The sequence below is a fragment of the Calonectris borealis genome, chromosome 22, assembly GCF_964195595.1.
Source record: "Calonectris borealis chromosome 22, bCalBor7.hap1.2, whole genome shotgun sequence".
Classification (NCBI taxonomy): Eukaryota; Metazoa; Chordata; class Aves; order Procellariiformes; family Procellariidae; genus Calonectris; species Calonectris borealis.
In genome coordinates this window covers 8,685,774-8,701,369 of record NC_134333.1, presented here as the reverse complement: position 1 = coordinate 8,701,369, position 15,596 = coordinate 8,685,774, and the positions used below count along the sequence as shown (strand labels likewise).

General features: G+C 69.1%; 4 protein-coding genes across 4 annotated transcripts; 1 reads left to right on the top strand and 3 right to left on the bottom strand.

Annotated features, from left to right (window-relative positions):
- Positions 1–274: 274 nt before the first annotated feature.
- MRPL10 (mitochondrial ribosomal protein L10) lies at positions 275–2,493 on the bottom strand. Its single transcript, XM_075171511.1, has 5 exons — positions 2,429–2,493; positions 2,057–2,226; positions 1,495–1,659; positions 1,226–1,370; positions 275–956 (listed from the first exon to the last, which is right to left on the bottom strand). The coding sequence occupies exons 1-5, from the start codon at positions 2,466–2,468 to the stop codon at positions 706–708; spliced, it is 771 nt and encodes a 256-aa protein (XP_075027612.1). The 5' UTR covers positions 2,469–2,493; the 3' UTR covers positions 275–705.
- An 88-nt stretch (positions 2,494–2,581) lies between these two features.
- LRRC46 (leucine rich repeat containing 46) lies at positions 2,582–5,966 on the top strand. The gene is made up of 8 exons (XM_075171510.1): positions 2,582–3,030; positions 3,131–3,227; positions 3,320–3,428; positions 3,846–3,892; positions 4,080–4,189; positions 4,909–4,978; positions 5,260–5,420; positions 5,558–5,966. Exons 1-8 carry the CDS (start codon positions 2,772–2,774, stop codon positions 5,962–5,964), a joined length of 1,260 nt encoding a protein of 419 aa, XP_075027611.1. The 5' UTR covers positions 2,582–2,771; the 3' UTR covers positions 5,965–5,966.
- On the bottom strand, positions 5,957–8,651 carry SCRN2 (secernin 2). The gene is made up of 8 exons (XM_075171509.1): positions 8,605–8,651; positions 8,093–8,264; positions 7,820–8,001; positions 7,533–7,732; positions 7,232–7,447; positions 6,955–7,120; positions 6,636–6,813; positions 5,957–6,509 (listed from the first exon to the last, which is right to left on the bottom strand). The coding sequence occupies exons 2-8, from the start codon at positions 8,261–8,263 to the stop codon at positions 6,351–6,353; spliced, it is 1,272 nt and encodes a 423-aa protein (XP_075027610.1). The 5' UTR covers position 8,264; positions 8,605–8,651; the 3' UTR covers positions 5,957–6,350.
- Positions 8,652–12,669: 4,018 nt separating this feature from the next.
- Positions 12,670–13,764, bottom strand: SP6 (Sp6 transcription factor). The gene has a single exon (XM_075171899.1). It carries the CDS (start codon positions 13,762–13,764, stop codon positions 12,670–12,672), a length of 1,095 nt encoding a protein of 364 aa, XP_075028000.1.
- Between the last annotated feature and the right edge of the window lie 1,832 nt (positions 13,765–15,596).

The following is a 15,596-nucleotide window of genomic DNA, read 5'->3' as shown; positions in this document are numbered from 1 at the left end:
GGCCAGCCCCAGCCCACCGGAGAAGGGCCAACCCACGAGCTCTGCCCATGCGGGGCGGGGGTACCCCCGGGAGAGGCACCACCCCACGGGGGTCCCGGAGCCCACACCCCTGAGCTGTGCTTTAGCCCCCACCCTGGATTTCCCTCGCCCACCTCCCAGCGCCGCTCTGCCCTCTGCTCCAGGTGAGCCGCGGAGCAGCGCCCGGCCTCTCCCCGCAGCATGGAGGGGCAGGAACCCCCCACCCGCCCCCCAAATCCAAGATGAGGCCTCCAGCATCTCCGCCACCACGCTTTAATGGACAAAACAACCATCCCACAGACTCAGCCAGCGCTGCCGGGCTCCCCCTTGGTGCCCCCCGTTCCGGAGGGCGCAGGGGCTGGGCACGCTGGACGTCCTCCCCGCCAGCATGGCCACTGGTCCCCACGCCGCGCTCCGCCTCCTCCAGCCGATCCCAGCGACCCTCCAACCGCAGCCCCACAGCACCCAAAACGCAGCCGGGTCGTTCCCAGGCGCCATCGGAGCGGGGAGCAAAGGGAAGGGCCAGGGCTCCCCGCACGGGCCGGTGGTGCCGCAGGGCCCCGCTGCCCTCAGTCCCACCGCCGGCCGCCCACCCGGCGCCAAATCTTCATCCCTGACTCCCCTCGGCCACAGCCGGTGAAGGAGCCGACTCCCAGCCAACACACGGGGCCCGGCTGGGGGCCAGCGTCAGTGAGCCCCCGAGCTCTGGGCAGGGGCGGGCTCGGCTGGGCTCCCCGTCTCCCCAGCCTGCAGCCGGTGGATGTGCTGATCCAGGAGAGCCGTGAGGTGCGCGGAGCCGCGCTGGAGCAGGGAGGAGGTCTGGGAGGGCAGGAGGGCCAGGGCACCCACCGTCTGCCCCTGGGCGGCCTCCAGCAAGGGCAGCTTGGCAAAGTTCTCCACTCCCTGCCTGCTCAGGATGGTGTCGTCGATGCAGGCGCCTGGAAGAGAGGAGCAGAGCTGAGGACGGGAGATGGGGTGCCAGAGCCAGAGCCCTTTCGTCTTCCACAGGCACACAAGGAAAGGCTTGGTCCTGCAGGCAGGATTCCCACCCCTCGCCATCCATCCCCTCATTTTAATGAGCACGACAGCGACCCCGCAGACGCAGCTCCCTTAGCGTGGACCCTGCCGGAGGCAGCACCTCTCCGCAGCGCCGGATGAGAGCCCCGAGCCCGGCGCCAGCAGATGGGGACGCAGGGAAGGCTCTCACCCAGAAGGTTGATCTGTGGCACTCCCTTCAGCACCCGCAGCATCTCCTTCGCCTTCGCTTCCCGGCTCACCAGCAGGATATTGCGAGCCACGAAGAGAGGGAGGAGATTCTTGTACTTGGACTGCGACAGCACAGGTCTGACAATCTGGGGGAGACAGCTCTCAAAATGCAGCTTTTCACCCCGGCAGGCACCACACGGTCGTCCCAGCTCCCATCTGCCTTCCCTCCCGCAACCACACCGGGATCTGCCCCGGCAGCTCTGCCCCTACCTCGTTCAGGACGAACTTGACCTCAATGTTGTGCTTTCGGAGGTAATGCCTCATCAGCACCACGTCCTCGCCGGGCATGGAGTTGTACTGACAGACAGCAATCATCCGATTGTCCCGGAACACCTCCTCCACCTGCCGCCGTAACAGCCGGACGTAACCATTGTCCTGAAGGGAACGAGCAGCGATGGGCAACAGGGGCAGGGAAGGGGCAAAGGCTGCCGCCTCCCCCCGCTCCGACCCTGCGAACGGACCAACTGCTGCACGATGCTGCCACGGATCGGGACTCACCTGGTTTCCAGCACTTGATTACCAGCTGGGGCATCTCCCAGACACCCACAACGTGATGAAAAGGGGCAGTAAACACCCCGGAAAGCTCTCGTAGAGGTGTTCAGTACAGGCAGGGCTGTCCCGGAGCTCTGTACCGCAGCCGGTGGGGGCTGCAGACCCCGTGTCAAGTCCCCGCAGCAAAGCACACACACGGGGTGTCCAAAGCCACTCGGTCTCCTCGGACACCGAGGCCCCACAGCCGCACACCCACAACGGCCACACGCCAGAAAATTACCTCCTCGAGCGTTTCCTTCCTGGGGGCCAGGCAGCGCGGCGGGACGGCCGGCCGCGGGGCCAGGTACTCGGTCACGGCCATCAGCTTCTGACGCTGGAAGTGCATGGCCTTCCAGTGCCGGGTGACCGCCTTGGAGCCGCAGCGGACGAGCTGCAGGGCGGGCAGCCAGCCTGCGGAGAGGGGGCACACGGGCAGCGCTCAGGGCCGGCGCCAGGGCCCCGGGTCCCGGGGGGAGCGGGAGAAGAGCCGGGACCATGTAAGAACAGGTCAGGTCGCATGCACGCCCTCCCCCGCCAGGCCTGCGCCCGGCATCGCCGCTCGCCCCTGCCCGAGCCCCGTGGAGGCGCCCAGCCCCGGCGAGGAGCCCCTCACCCCGCCGCCATGGCGCTCCTCCGCCGCTCAGCGCCGCCATCTTGCTCGCGGGAGCGCAAAGGCTTGTGGGGAGGCGGAGGACCCGCGGCGCGCATGCGCGGAGAGGGCGCACGGTGCCGGAGGGGGGGGCGCGCTCCCTCCGCCCCGCCCCTTCCGGGGCCGCCCGTCTCCTAGCAACGGGCACGCTGCGGCCTGCGCCCCCGCCGGCCCCCGCGTCCCCCCCGAGCCCGGCCTCGGCCCTGCCCCAGCCCGAGGGTCTCTGTGCCCCGGCCTGGTCCCCGTGACCCCCCCCCGGCCCTAGCCCGGGGGTCTCTATGCCCCCTACCCCAGGGATCCCAGCCCCATGGTCCCCCCAGGCCCTGGGGTTTCTCTGCCCCACCTGGGGGTCCCAGCACTGATCCCCCCTAGCCCGGCAGTCCTGTCTCCACCGACCCCCCCAGCCCGCAGCTTTCTGCCCCCCATTGCCTCACCACCCTTCCCCTTGCAGAGAGCAGTGGGGCCAGCCCAGCCCCCCCAACACACCCACCCAAGGGCACAAGGAAGGGACAAGGATCCAGGCCACGCTCCCATCATGGCTGGGCAGCGGGAGACCCTGCTTGGGGGTGAGTGAGCCATTGTGGGTCCTGCTCATGGGTCAGCCTGGGGAGCTTGGGGGGGCTGGACCCTGCTGGCCTGGGCCCCCTCACTCTGGGTTTCCCACAGGCTGTGAGCAGATGCCCCGGGGGGTGACCCTCACCGACAGCCTCATCGCCACGAGGAACCTGCCTCGGCTGGTGGAGCCCCCACGCCCAGAGAGCGGGTGAGGATCCGCACAGAGCCCACCTTCACCGCCCAGGCTGACAGGAGGGTGGCTGGGCACAAAAGATACCCTGAGCACCCCCCTTCCTCTAGATCCATGGAGCTGGCGTCCCCCTCGACCATCCGCTTGGACCGGGAGAACATCTGTGCTATCGGGAGGCTCCAGAGCCTGCGGGAGATTCACAGCCTCTACCTGCAGCAGGTAAGGCACTATGGCAGGCGTGGGACAGCAGAGATCAGCCCTGGTCCCGCGGGTAAAGGCCTCCTCGGGGGGACCACAAACACCCCCAGTTCTGCTCCAGAGTTTTGCCTCCCCTCATGGCCAGAGGGGCTGGCAGCGCTCCCCTCCGATGACAGTGCCACTGATGGAATTTGAGCGAGGTCTGGCGTCAGCCATTTGGTGTTTTTCAAAGCCACATCAGGAGCCTTAGGGTCCTCCTGAACCCTGCTGAGCTCCCCGTGCTGTCGCAGCCCCATACCCTCTCCATAAAGCTCCCGTGGCAGTGGTGGGACATCGTGTTGCCTGTGTGAGGTTGGAGTGATGCCAGGGTGCCTCCTGAAGTCTGATTTTTCATGCAGTAGAAAAACATGTTCCTTTTTTTTTTTTTTTTTTTCCCAGAACCAAATTGAGAAGATTGAGAATCTGGGCTGCTTTCCCAACCTGCGGTACGGGCAGCTCCTGCCCCCAGGGAGATTGCTTTCCATGGTCAGAGGAGAGCAGGGATCCCTCCTTCCCGTGGCAGAACCGCGGGGATTCGAGTTGCAGCCCCTGACAGCCTGGTGCCGCTGGCTCTGACCCTGGGGGCCGTGGCATCCCCCCAGCCTCACACCATGCCCTCCCTGTGCTCTGCAGGTTCCTCTCCCTGGCTGGAAACCGCATCCGCAGAGTGGAGAACCTGCAGCCCCTGCGACACCTGCGCGTCCTGGACTTGTCCCACAACCAGATACAGACGCTGGACCCAGGTGGGAGGCAGGAACGGGTCCGGACGTGGCCTGGGTCTGCTCGAGAGGTGCCTCAGCTACCGGGGAAATGCCGGCGGACCCTTGGTCCAGGCTCTGCCAGGGCCTCTGGCCTCAGGTCCCGGCCAGAGCCCCAGCAGAGCCACCCTGGGGCTGGCCTGCGCGCTCCAGTGTGACACCAGAGGAGCCCTGTGGCCAGGTTTGAGCCGTCCCTTCTGCTGGACTCCAGGTGTCTGCTTCCACCTTGTGTCCTGCTTCAGCAGAACATGTCAGCGGCTCAGATCAGACTTGGGGATTTCAACCTCATGGCAAAGCTGCTCCAGCTCTGACAACCCTTCGTCCATCCTTCAGCCGGCTCCTCCCGTGGGGGATTTTTGGTAGAAGAGGGAGGGACAGAGGGATAATATCTCCCTCCCTTCCTCTGTAGCGTTGCTATTGTGGCACCAGGCCCTCTGCTTGCGGACAGGGGTGAGAAAGGGAACAGTGAGATCCTGTGAAGGGAAAAACCCTCAATTCTCACATGGGAGTGTGTGCAATACATATTCCCGCCCTTCCTGCCTCAGTTTCCCCAGCTGTGAAGTGAGAGACTGCTTCCCACGGCGGGGCTGTCACCTTGGGGGTGGGTGAAGAGCTGCGGGAGATGGGGGGGCGTGGGGGTTTGGCGGCGGGGGGAGCTCAGGTCCCATCTCATCACCTTTCCGCCTTCCCTTTGATCTCTGCAGACGAGCTGCCCCGCAGCCTCCGTCTCCTCGACTTAACGGGAAACGAATGCACCCACCAGCACGGATACAGGTGGGTCAGGGGAGCCTGCGGGGAAGAGCGGGGTAGAAGGTCAAGTCCCCCAAACCATGTGAGCCCCTTAGCGGGGGCCCCAAATATCAAATACAGCCCCCTACCCAAATCCCAGAAATCTGAATCTCTGCCCCCTGCCCAGGTCGGGCTGTGGGGTGGGCTGTGCAGAGCGGTGCCGGGGGGGTTCGTGCCAGGGCGTTGAGTGCCACCCCACCGCGTTCCCAGCCCCGAGGCGATGCCGTGTGGCGGGGGAATGTCTGCTCTTCCTTCGGTGCTTGCAGAGAGCTGGTGGTGGGAGCCCTGCCCCACCTCCTGCAGCTGGACGCCCAGCCCGTCCAAGGTGGCGTGGGTGAGGAAGAGGAGGAAGGAGGCTCTTCCAGCAGTGAGGATGAAGACGGCGGGTTGCTCTCAGAGCCAAGCGGCCCTTTCACTGCAGGCAAAGGTGCCCAGACTGAAGCAGGACACGTTGCACGCTTGGAGGCTAAGCAGGCCGGTCCCTCTGTCCCCAAGGGTGACAGGGAGCTCGGGTGGCCGTGCAAGGTCTCCTGTAATTCTTCTCCCTCCCTCCGTCCTTGGCAGATTTCTTTGCGGATCTGCACCGGGAGCTGGCCGGGCACTCGCAACGGAGGCAGAGGGAGGCCCTGGAGGAACACCGGACCCGTCTGGAAGAGCTGGAGGAGCTGCGGGAGTGTCGGGGTCTGCTGCTGCCTCCCGCACCGCTGAGCCCAGGCAGGGAGGGAGCAGCCTACATCACGGCCCCAGGCCCGAGGCGATCTCAGCCCCGTCCCCAAGCGAAGCCGGGGACGCAGCTGCCACCCCTGCTGGGACCTGGCGGGCAGCACGCCTGCCCTCAGCCCCAGCGAGCTCCCGGCAGGAGCCAGCCCCGGACCAAGGCTCTGGAGGAGGAGACTGGCGCCAAAGGAGCAAGAAATAGGCAGTTACCCCAAATACCCCGCACCAGCACGGCACCGCGCAGTTGGGATTAAAGCCTCTTTATTCCCACAGCAATCCGCCTGTCTGCCAGGGAGCCCCCAGCCCCGCAGCCAGCCCCAGAGGGGCCGGGCACAGGCAGCTCTGCCTGACGGTGGCTCCAAATCCCGCTCCACGTCCCTCTCCTTCCCTCCGCACCCGCGTTTCAGGCCATGACCACCTCTCAAAAATCGCGATTCCTCCGGGGCAAGTTAGGGGGCTGGAGCTCCGCACCCCCAGGCAGGGCTGGAGACGCTGGTTGAGCCGTTCCCCACCGCGCCGTCAGCGGCAGAGCCGCGGCGGGAGGACGCAGGGAGCCAGGGCCGGGCACCGGGAAGGTTTTCTCATCCCCTATCCAGGAGCAATGCCGCGGGGGGGGCGAGCCCACCCACCTGTGTGGGGTTTATGTGTAAAACTTCATCTCTGCCTCCACGCAGTCAAAGAAGAGGTCAGCCAGCTCCTCTGGGCGGGGGGCCACCGTCCCCCCCAGCAGCGCCTTCATCCCCTCCAGGCCCTGCTTCTCCAGGTCCCGCAGCGTCTGCAGGAGCTTCTGGCCCCGCTCCTGGTGGGGTCGGGGAGGGGGGAGAGCTGAGACCGGGCGCCCTCAGGGAATTCAACTGCCTCCCACATCACCGGGGGCAGCGCCAGGGTCCCGGGGCAGCGGCGGCTGGGGAAGGGTCTGCGGTACCTGGTCCCTCTCCATCAGCTCCAGCGCCGCCTGATGCCGGCGGTAGAGTTCGTGCCGCCGATCGACCGTGCTCTGGAACCGCGGGATCTTCTTGGCGGGGTCGTCGCGGAAGGTGGGAGATCTCACCTGCGGCACGGGCTTGAGGCCGGCCGCAAAGACGAAGGGCTTGAAGACGGACCTGCCGGAGAGGAGCATTGGGGCCCCGGGACCGGCCAGCGCAAGGACGGATGCTGCTCCCTGGGGACACTCAGCCCGCGGCACGGCTCTGCCTTGTCCCCGTCACCCCTGGAGCGGGGCTGTCCCCCACCGGCGTCCTCACCTGGAGGGGTCAGGGGTGGCCGTGAAGAAGTGGATGCAGGGCAAGGCAGGGTCCCGGGGCAGCACGGACACCATGCTGCCCGCCGTGCGGAAGCCCTCCGAGTCCACGCAGATCCCGCTGGCCTTGTCCCGCAGGATGGCCATGAACGTCTCCGCCGTGATGTGACCTAGCAGGCGAGGCAGAGCCACGTCACCACCAGCTGCTGCGGCCATGGGGAGCGTGGAGATGCCAGGGCGAGCTGTGGGCGGCCGTCCCTGTCCCCCAATCCCGTCCCCACCTGCGTGCTGCCGCAGCAGCTCCTTGCCGGCGCAGTAGCGGGCCTTGGCAGCCTCCATGCGGGCGGGCTGGTGCGTCAGGGAGAAGACCTCGGCAAAGCTGAACTCGCCATCCCCGCTCCACCAGCCCTGGCTGCGGGCTCGCTGCCGCAGCCCCGCATGCTCGGCCGTGATCTCCCTCCCGATGCTGAGCTGGTTGGAGATGTTGCGGCTCCCCTCTGCGAAGGCCGGGGTGGGGGGTCAGGCTGGGGGAAAGGGGGGACAGGGCTCCCCGACCTCCCAGTACAACCAGTGCCCACTCACCTCGGATCCGCTGGGCTGCCCAGTACCGGCCAGCCGTCTCCAGCACCCAGGCCTCGGTGCGGTCAGCCAGCAGGAAGGTGTTGTGGTAGACGAAGGGCACCGGCTCCTCCTTGCAGCTCCCGCCCTGGCCGTAGCGCTCCAGCAACGCCGCGATCACCTCCAGGGCCTCCCGGGCAGAGCTGCCCCGCTCCAAACCCAGCCTGCCGTGCCGGCAGCACCCCGTTGCCGGTGGTGGGGGACGGCATGGTGTGGCCGGAGCAGGGTGGGGGACACAACACCGTCCTCACCTCACCAGGTCCATCCCCAGCAACGCCTCGTCCTCCCCCACGGGCTCGCGGGTCCAGACACCCTCGTTGCCCACGCAGACGCCGTGCTCGTTGGCACCCATCTCGGCACCCCACAGCCAGGCGGGACGGCTCAGCACCACCGCGTGGGTCCTCTCCGCCTGCTCGATCTCCAGGTAGGTGCACTGCGGTGGGGGGGGATACGGAGCGGGGCTGAGACCTGGCGCACTCGCTGCACCGTCCCTTGCAGCCGCCCTGGTCCCAGCACACTCTCACCTGGACTTTGTCCCCAGGGCGGTGGATGGCGGCGGGGACGTAGACAACCTCCTGGACCTCATGGCGCGGCCGGTCGGCGTTCTTGCCGAAGATGACAGCGGGCGCCGCGGTGTGCGGTGGCAGCGCCACGAAGCAGTCGCAGGACGAGGGTGCAGGATCCCACTCTGCCATCCTAAACCGGGTGGAGGGGACGGGGGGGGGCACCGAGGGGGACGTCACCCACTTGTCCCTGTCCTGGATGTCTCCCCAGGGTCCCTTTGGGGCTGGCGGATGTGGGGAGACGGGGGGGTTGGGAGGGGCTGGGGGATGACATGGTCCCCGGATCTGGGGGGACATCGGGAACCCCATCCCGGGGTGACCTGGTGGGCACCTCCTGCCCCGGGACCCCGCAGCTCTTCACCGACCGGGGACGCCCCCCCGACGGCCCTGGTAACCGAGACCCCCTGCACCGACCGTGGACGGGACCCCCGCCCGCACAGCCCCGGTTCCCGGGACACCCCGGCCCCACGGACCTGCCGCTGCTCCCGCGCCGCCGCCGCTGCCCGGTCCCGCCCCCCCTCGTCCCGCCACGTCCGGGCGACGGCGGCGCCCCGTGGCCGGAGGCCGCACGGCGGCAGCGGGAGGGGACCGGCACCGGCACCCGCGTGGGGCGTGAGGGGAACCAGACCCCAAAGGAGCCCGGGGACGGGGGTACCAGGTCGTCCCCCGTGGGGCAGGGACGGGGGACCCGGGTATGAGTTGGGGGAGTCCCATGGGGAAGAGCCCCCCGTGGGCAGCACCCCGCGTGGGCAGCACCCCCTGTGGGTAGTACTCCACGTGGGCAGCACCCCCCGTGGGCAGTACTCCACGTGGGCAGCACCCCCCGTGGGCAGCAACCCCCATGGGCAGCACCCTGCGTGGGTAGCACCCCGCCGTGGGCAGCATCCCGCGTGGGTAGTACCCCCCGTGGGCAGCACCCCGCGTGGGCAGCGGCCCGCGTGGCACGCCCGCCCCGCGGTATGCAGGCAGACCTGCTGGGCAGCACCCTGCCCGCGGGGGGGACCCTGGGCGCCCGCCCGGCGCGTCCCGGCCTGCGAGGCCGAGCCAGAGGGGTGGAGGATGCGGCCCTCCTGGGGGGCTCAGCTGGTCCTCAGACGGGTCACCCCCCACCCAGCCAGCACCCTCCTGCATCCCCATACCGAGCAGCCCTGGAGGCCCAAGGCCAGGGTGGGGGTCGGGGTGCCGGATGCCTGGGTCCCTTGGCAGAGATGGGTGGGGGTCGGGGTGCCGGACGCCTGGGTCCCTTGGCAGAGATGGGTGGGGGTCGGGGTGCCGGACGCCTGGGTCCCTTGGCAGAGATGGGTGGGGGTCGGGGTGCCGGACGCCTGGGTCCCTTGGCAGAGATGGGTGGGGATCGGGGTGCCGGATGCCTGGGTCCCTTGGCAGAGATGGGTGGGGGTCGGGGTGCCGGATGCCTGGGTCCCTTGGCAGAGATGGGTGGGGGTCGGGGTGCCGGATGCCTGGGTCCCTTGGCAGAGATGGAGCCGGAGAGCCGGGGCGTGGAAAACACGCGGCGTTTATTCCAGTACAAAACCCAAACCCACAGCCCCGCCGCCTCTTCACAGCACAAACGCTCCCCTCGCTGGGCGGGAGGCACCCCTCGCCCCTGGCCGCAGCACCCCTCGGGCCACCCCGCACCCGGGGTCCCCCGCTCCCCTTCACCCCCCGCAGCGGCCAGCCGCCCCCCGCCCCGGGCTGGGGCTCGGTGCGGGACGCCCGGGGCCCCCGGCTGGGCCGGTTCCTCCCTGCCCCGGGGAGGTGGCTCGGGGGTGGGAGACGCGGCGGTTCGGGGCGCGGGGCCGGGATCCCCACGCCACAGCAGGCTGGACTGGTTTCGGCGGGTGGGAGCCGGCCTCCGTCCTTCCCCACCCGGTTTTACAGCCTTCATTGCCCCATCGCGGCAGGCAGGGCCCCGGGGGGGTGCGGGGGCAGAGCACACCTGGGGCCCCTCCTTGCAGCCCCCCGGCTCTGAGCTGGGCGGGGGTCCCAGCCCCGGGGGGGGCAGCGAGGCGAGGCTGAGCCCCGGCATCACCACGGGACCCCCTGCTCTCGGCGGTTCCCTCCCCAGCCCACCCTTGGGGTGCCCCCAGCGCAGCCCCCCTAAACCTGCCCTGGCAGCTGCAGCACGGGGGACCCCAACACGCCGGAGCCCCCAGCCGCTGCCAGAGCCGGGCTCAGCTACCAAAATCTGATGAGCCCCCAGTGTGATGCCGCGACACCCTGGGGAGGGTCCTGAGCCCCCCCGGGGTCCCCGCGAGAGGTAAAATCCCATCTGCGGGCACCGAGGGGGAATTTTGTGCTGGAAAAGGCAAATGCCGGGAGTCGGGGACGTCCTTTGAGAGCTGCGGGCAGCCCAGGTCACCCGAGTCCTGCGGAGGGGTGGTGGTGGCCGTGCCGGGGCTGGGGACGTGTCCCTGCGGACCCCCCCCAGCGAGACTTCACCTCGTGCTGGGTTTCTCCAGCCCCACGGCTCGTCCCCGACCCCATGGCGCAGCGGGGCTGCCATCGGCCCCTCGCACACCGACAGGGACAGGGACGGGGACAGGGATGGGACCCTTTGAGGGGTCCTACCCCCCCTCCCCATCCATAAGGCCCACAGCCACAGCTTCAGCCTGAGACGTCCACTCTGCCCGAGTGGCAAAGCCTGGCTTCACCTTAATAAAATAATAATAATTAATAATAATAATAATTAATAATTAATAATAATAATAATAAAACAATTGAAACCGAAGGCCTCGGGGCGCCCTCTGGGCACGGACCCCACTCAACTTCACCCCTTCCCACCCAGACCCCAGGGTGCTCCGAGCCTGGGGAGCCCCCGCAGCCCCAGACACGGCCTCCCCAGAGCCCCCAGGATGGGGCCATGCCGGGAGATTGCCCCCCCCAAATCTCCTCCCTCCCCAGATTCCCAACTGGTGTGAACTGGTGCTGGCTGGGGGACAGAGCCGGGGGGAGTCCCGGGTGCCCTGAGCAGCCTGCGAGCCCCATCCCACCCGGCCCCCAACACTGCCCCCCAATACCCCCCCCCCCGGTCCCAGGTTCAGCGTCTCCTTCTGTGTCCAAGGGGTTCTGCCAAAATCGGGGGGATAAGACCCAAAAGGACCAAAAACCAAGAGTTTTGTGGGCCGTCAACCAGGGGGTGAAGGACAGATACAGGGTCCCCTGGGGGAAGGGGGATGGCCCCAGGGGAGGAAAGATATGGGGTCCCTGGTGGGGGATGCCCCAGGATGTCCCCAAGAGATACAGGGACCTGGGAAGGGACAGTTATGGGGGTCCCCGGGGGGACAGGCAGCATGCACGGGGTGGGGGGACAGGCAGAGGTCCCCTGGAGATACGGGATCCCGGGGAGGGACGGCTCTGGGGCTCCCGGGGAACAGGCAGCATGCACGGGGGGGGGACAGCCGGGGTCCCCTGGAGATATGGGGTCCCCGAGGGACCTGCAGCACACACAGGGGGTTGGCTGCTGTCCCCAATGGGATCTCCGGGGAGGGACGGCAATGGGGTCCCCGGGAAACAGGCAGCATGCCCGGGGGGGATCCCCCGCAGTCACAGGGTCCCTGGGGAGGGACGGCCACGGGGCGCCGGGGGGGGAGGCGGGGGTCGTGGGGCGGCGGGCAGCGCGGCTGTGCCAGGCCGGAGGAATGTGGCCGCCCCGGCTCTCCCGGGGCCGCGGCCGCCCCGTGTGCTTCCCGCCCGGGGCCGCGGCGGCGGTGGTGGGTGTGGGAAAACTGCAGGTGTGCGCTTGGGCAACCGCCCGCCGCCGCGCCACGCGCCTGCCGCGGCCCCCCACGGCCCCGCCACGGCTCACATTCAAGCAGGATTTCTTTTTTCCCATTTTAGCCTCGATTTGGGCCAAAAAAGACGTTCGCACCCCCAAGCCCCCAAACAAAGCAGGGCTCCAGGGGATGTGAGACCCCCTCCAGCCCAGCATCCCCAGCCGGGACAGGGGGCTGTGGGCACCCCCCGAGCCCCTGTGTGCACCCCTGGGGGTGCCAAAACCTCATGGGTGGCAAAAAAGCAAGGCTGGCATGGGGGGGCTGAGCCCGGGACACCAAGGGTTTGGGGGGGACCTCGGGGAGGCAGCTGGGGGGCTGCGGCTGCCCTCCCCGAGCGAAGGCTCCCGGGTTTCTCCTCTCTCCCTTTCTCCTTCTCCTTCCTCCCCTTTGGGGCCGGACGTGCCCGGGCAGCGCCTGCTCCTTCGGCTCCCATTGATGTTCCTCCCAAACAGCCCCGCCGCCTGCCAGCAGCCTCCCGAAAGAAAGATTTGGGAAGCCGGGGGAGGACGGGGGGGAACCGGGGCGGGAGAGCGGGAGCGGGACAAGTGAAACTGCCGCAGGGCAGCCGCAGCTCCGGCGCTCCCCAACCGGGAGCTGTGCCACCGGCGTGTCCCCCCGCCTCGCCACCGCGTTGAGCACAAGGTGCCAGCCCTGCGCCCCCCCCACCCCAACACCCTTCGGAGACCGGCCCCGAAGGGTCCCCCTGGCCCCCGCCCGGGGTCCTCCCCACCTCCATCCGTGTCCCCCCCGGGGCTCAGCGGCTCAGTTTGTGGGGGCGGCGTTACCCCCCTCGGACTCCCTCTTGCCTCCCTTGCCAGCCGACGGGTCCCCGGCGCCCTTGACCTCGGGTTCGCCCCCGTCCTTGCCCCCATCGTGCGTCTTCATGTGCTTGCCCAGATGGTCGCTGCGCATGAAGACGCGGCCGCAGACGGGGCAGGCGAATTTCTTGGCGCCGGTGTGGGTCTGGAGGTGCCGCTGCAGCTCGTCGGAGCGGGTGAAGCGTTTGCCGCAGAAGAGCCAGTTGCAGACGAAGGGTCGGTCGCCGCTGTGCCAACGCAGGTGGGCTTTCAGGTGGGAGGTCTTGGCGTACGCCTTCCCGCAGCCGGGGATGTGGCAGTTGTGTAGGTGCTTGCGTTTCACCCCCTCGGGGCAGGGACCCCCCCTTTCTGCCTCCTGGCAGTTGGGGCAGCGGCACGCCGCCTGCCCCCCGCCCCGCGGCACGGCACGACGGGCACCTTTTGGCCGCCCGCCGCCCTCCGCCTCCGGCCCCCGGGGCTCGGGGGGTCCCTCCAGCGCCTTCGCCCCCTCCGGTCCCAGGAGGTGCTGGGCAGGGGGGGGCAGCAGGTGGGCAGGGGGGGCGCAGAGCTGGTGCTCCCCCCCGCCGTACCCCCCCAGGGCCGGCGGCAGCCCGGGGTGCCCAGGCACCTGCAGCCCCCCGCCCTGCCCGGGGGGCAGCTCCATCCAGCTGGCTCCGGCATGGAGGTCCCACCAGTTGACTCCCTCCTCGCTGGGGGGGCCGGGATGGGGGGGCCGAAACCAGGGCTCGTAGGGATGCGCCATGTCCGGGGCGGCCGGCAGCAGCTTGGTGTAGGCGCCGGGGGCGGCGGGGCCGTCGGCAGGCAGCTCTAACCGCGGGGGGCCATGGGGCTCGTAGGTGCCGGGAGTGGCGAAGGCGGCGTCGGGACCCGCCAGCGGCAGCTCCGGGGGGGGCAGCGGGGAGGCGAAGTCGGCGGCGCCCGCCGCGGCGCTGCCGTGGGGCTGGAAGGGCTGCAGCGGTTGCAGGTCCAGGTGGCTCGGGGAGGCGCGGGGCGCGTCGGAGGGCTGGGTCCCCAGGGAGCCGCAGACCGCTGTGAGCATTGCCGAGCGGCGCGGGGCGGTGGCGCAGACAGACCTGCAGGGCCAAGGAGGGACGGGCGGGGAGGGGGGGAGAGAAGAGCTGTGAGAAGAGGGGGGGGCACACCTCCTAACCCCCCTGCCCCTGTGCACGCCGGCACAGGGTGGGGTTTGGCACTGGCGATAGCCCCGGCACCAATTCCCGTCCCGCACCGGCATGGTCCCACCACGCCATGGGTGACAGCGTCCCCAGCACCCATCACCCACAATTTGCCCCGCCAAGGGGGTTTCTCTGCTCCATAACCTGGTGTGACACCAGGACGGTGGCACGAGGCAGGGGGTCACCCTTTAGCACCCGTCACCGTGCCCCTGTGGATCCTGTGCCAGCCCCAAAGGGGTCGGTGCCTAATTCCGAAACCTAAGGAAGCCACCAGCATCTGCCTCATCACCTCCCTGACCATGTCCCTCCAATGCAGCCAGGGTCCCCAAAGGGACGTGAGTGGTGTCCCCAAGCCCCAACCATGGGGGGACACGGCACCCACGAGGCCACCCTGGTTCTCCTGCACCCCGGCCGGGCTGGGAAACCATCGCCCCCAGCTCTGCACCTGCCCCAAGCCCCTGGCCCGGCTGGGAGCTCCCCGGCTGCCGGGGGGGGCAAAACGCAGCCGGGGGGGGCTGCACCCTGGGCTGGTTGGCAGCAGGATGGGGGAGCGGAGCCGGCTGCGGGGAGGCAGCGGAGCCCGGGGGCCGAGCTGCCGGCAGCCCTTTGAAGCCCGGGCTTTAGGCTGCCTTTGCCTGCAGCCCCAGACCCCCGGGGCACCTGCTGCACCCCCGGACCCCCAGGCACCCGCTGCCTCCCCGGCCTGGCAGCCGTGACTCACCGGGAGCTGTGCAAACCCCACTGGGGACGGGCCCCACCCCGGTGTCGAAATCCACCTGCCGCCACTGGCTCCCGCCCCCCAACTTCCCACCGGCGCCGCGGCGGGGGGCGGCTGAGACCCCCCTCCCCGCAAACCCCCACCGTCCCCTCCCAGCCACCCCCACGCCGTCCCCCCCAGCTCCCTGCCACCCCCAGCCTGAGTGGGACAGGGACAGACCCCCAGGGAGACACCCAGGGGGTGCTGAAGCTTTTGGGATGGGGGATCCCCTCCGTAAAGGGGCTGACCACCAGAGCCCCCCGATTCCCAGCATTATGAGCCTGGGGCAGGGAGGGGGTCCCCAATGCTGAAGATCCCCCAGCTGCATGGGGACATTGTTTTCCCCTGCCAGGTGGCACCAAGGAGGGCAGGGGGACCCCAACAACAGGGGTAGGAGCTGGGGGGTGCCAAAATCCCCCCGACGGGACCCATCTGACCTGTGACACCCAAATGCCTGCAGGAGCTCGGCCTTGAGCCAGTACTGGAGCGGTTGCGGGTGGGACGAGCCCCCCGGGACTGGCAGCCTGAGCAGGTTTCGGGGTGCTGCTCCTCAGGGGGGGCTCAGCTCTGCCCACCCCAATCCCGGCGGGGGGTTGGCACCAATTTCGGGGCCAGCTCCTGGGGACCGTCCCTGCCTCCTGGGGATACCAGTGGGGTAGGTGACGGCTGGCACTGAGGGGGGGTCATGGTTCCCAACCCAGCACTGGTCCCCAGTGGGGTCCTGAGCCTCCCCAGCCAAGTGGGGTCCTGAGCCTCCCTCACCCCCATGGGTGCCAGATTGGGGTCAAAACCACGAAATCCCACGGTGATGGCCCTCTGTGAGGCTACAGGGTGGCAGCCTGCACTGCACAGGGCCCCCCTGGATCTGGAGTCGGAGGGGACCTGGCAGGGATGTGCCCCAGACCCCCAACCCCGACGGGAGGAGAAGGGACCCTCCAC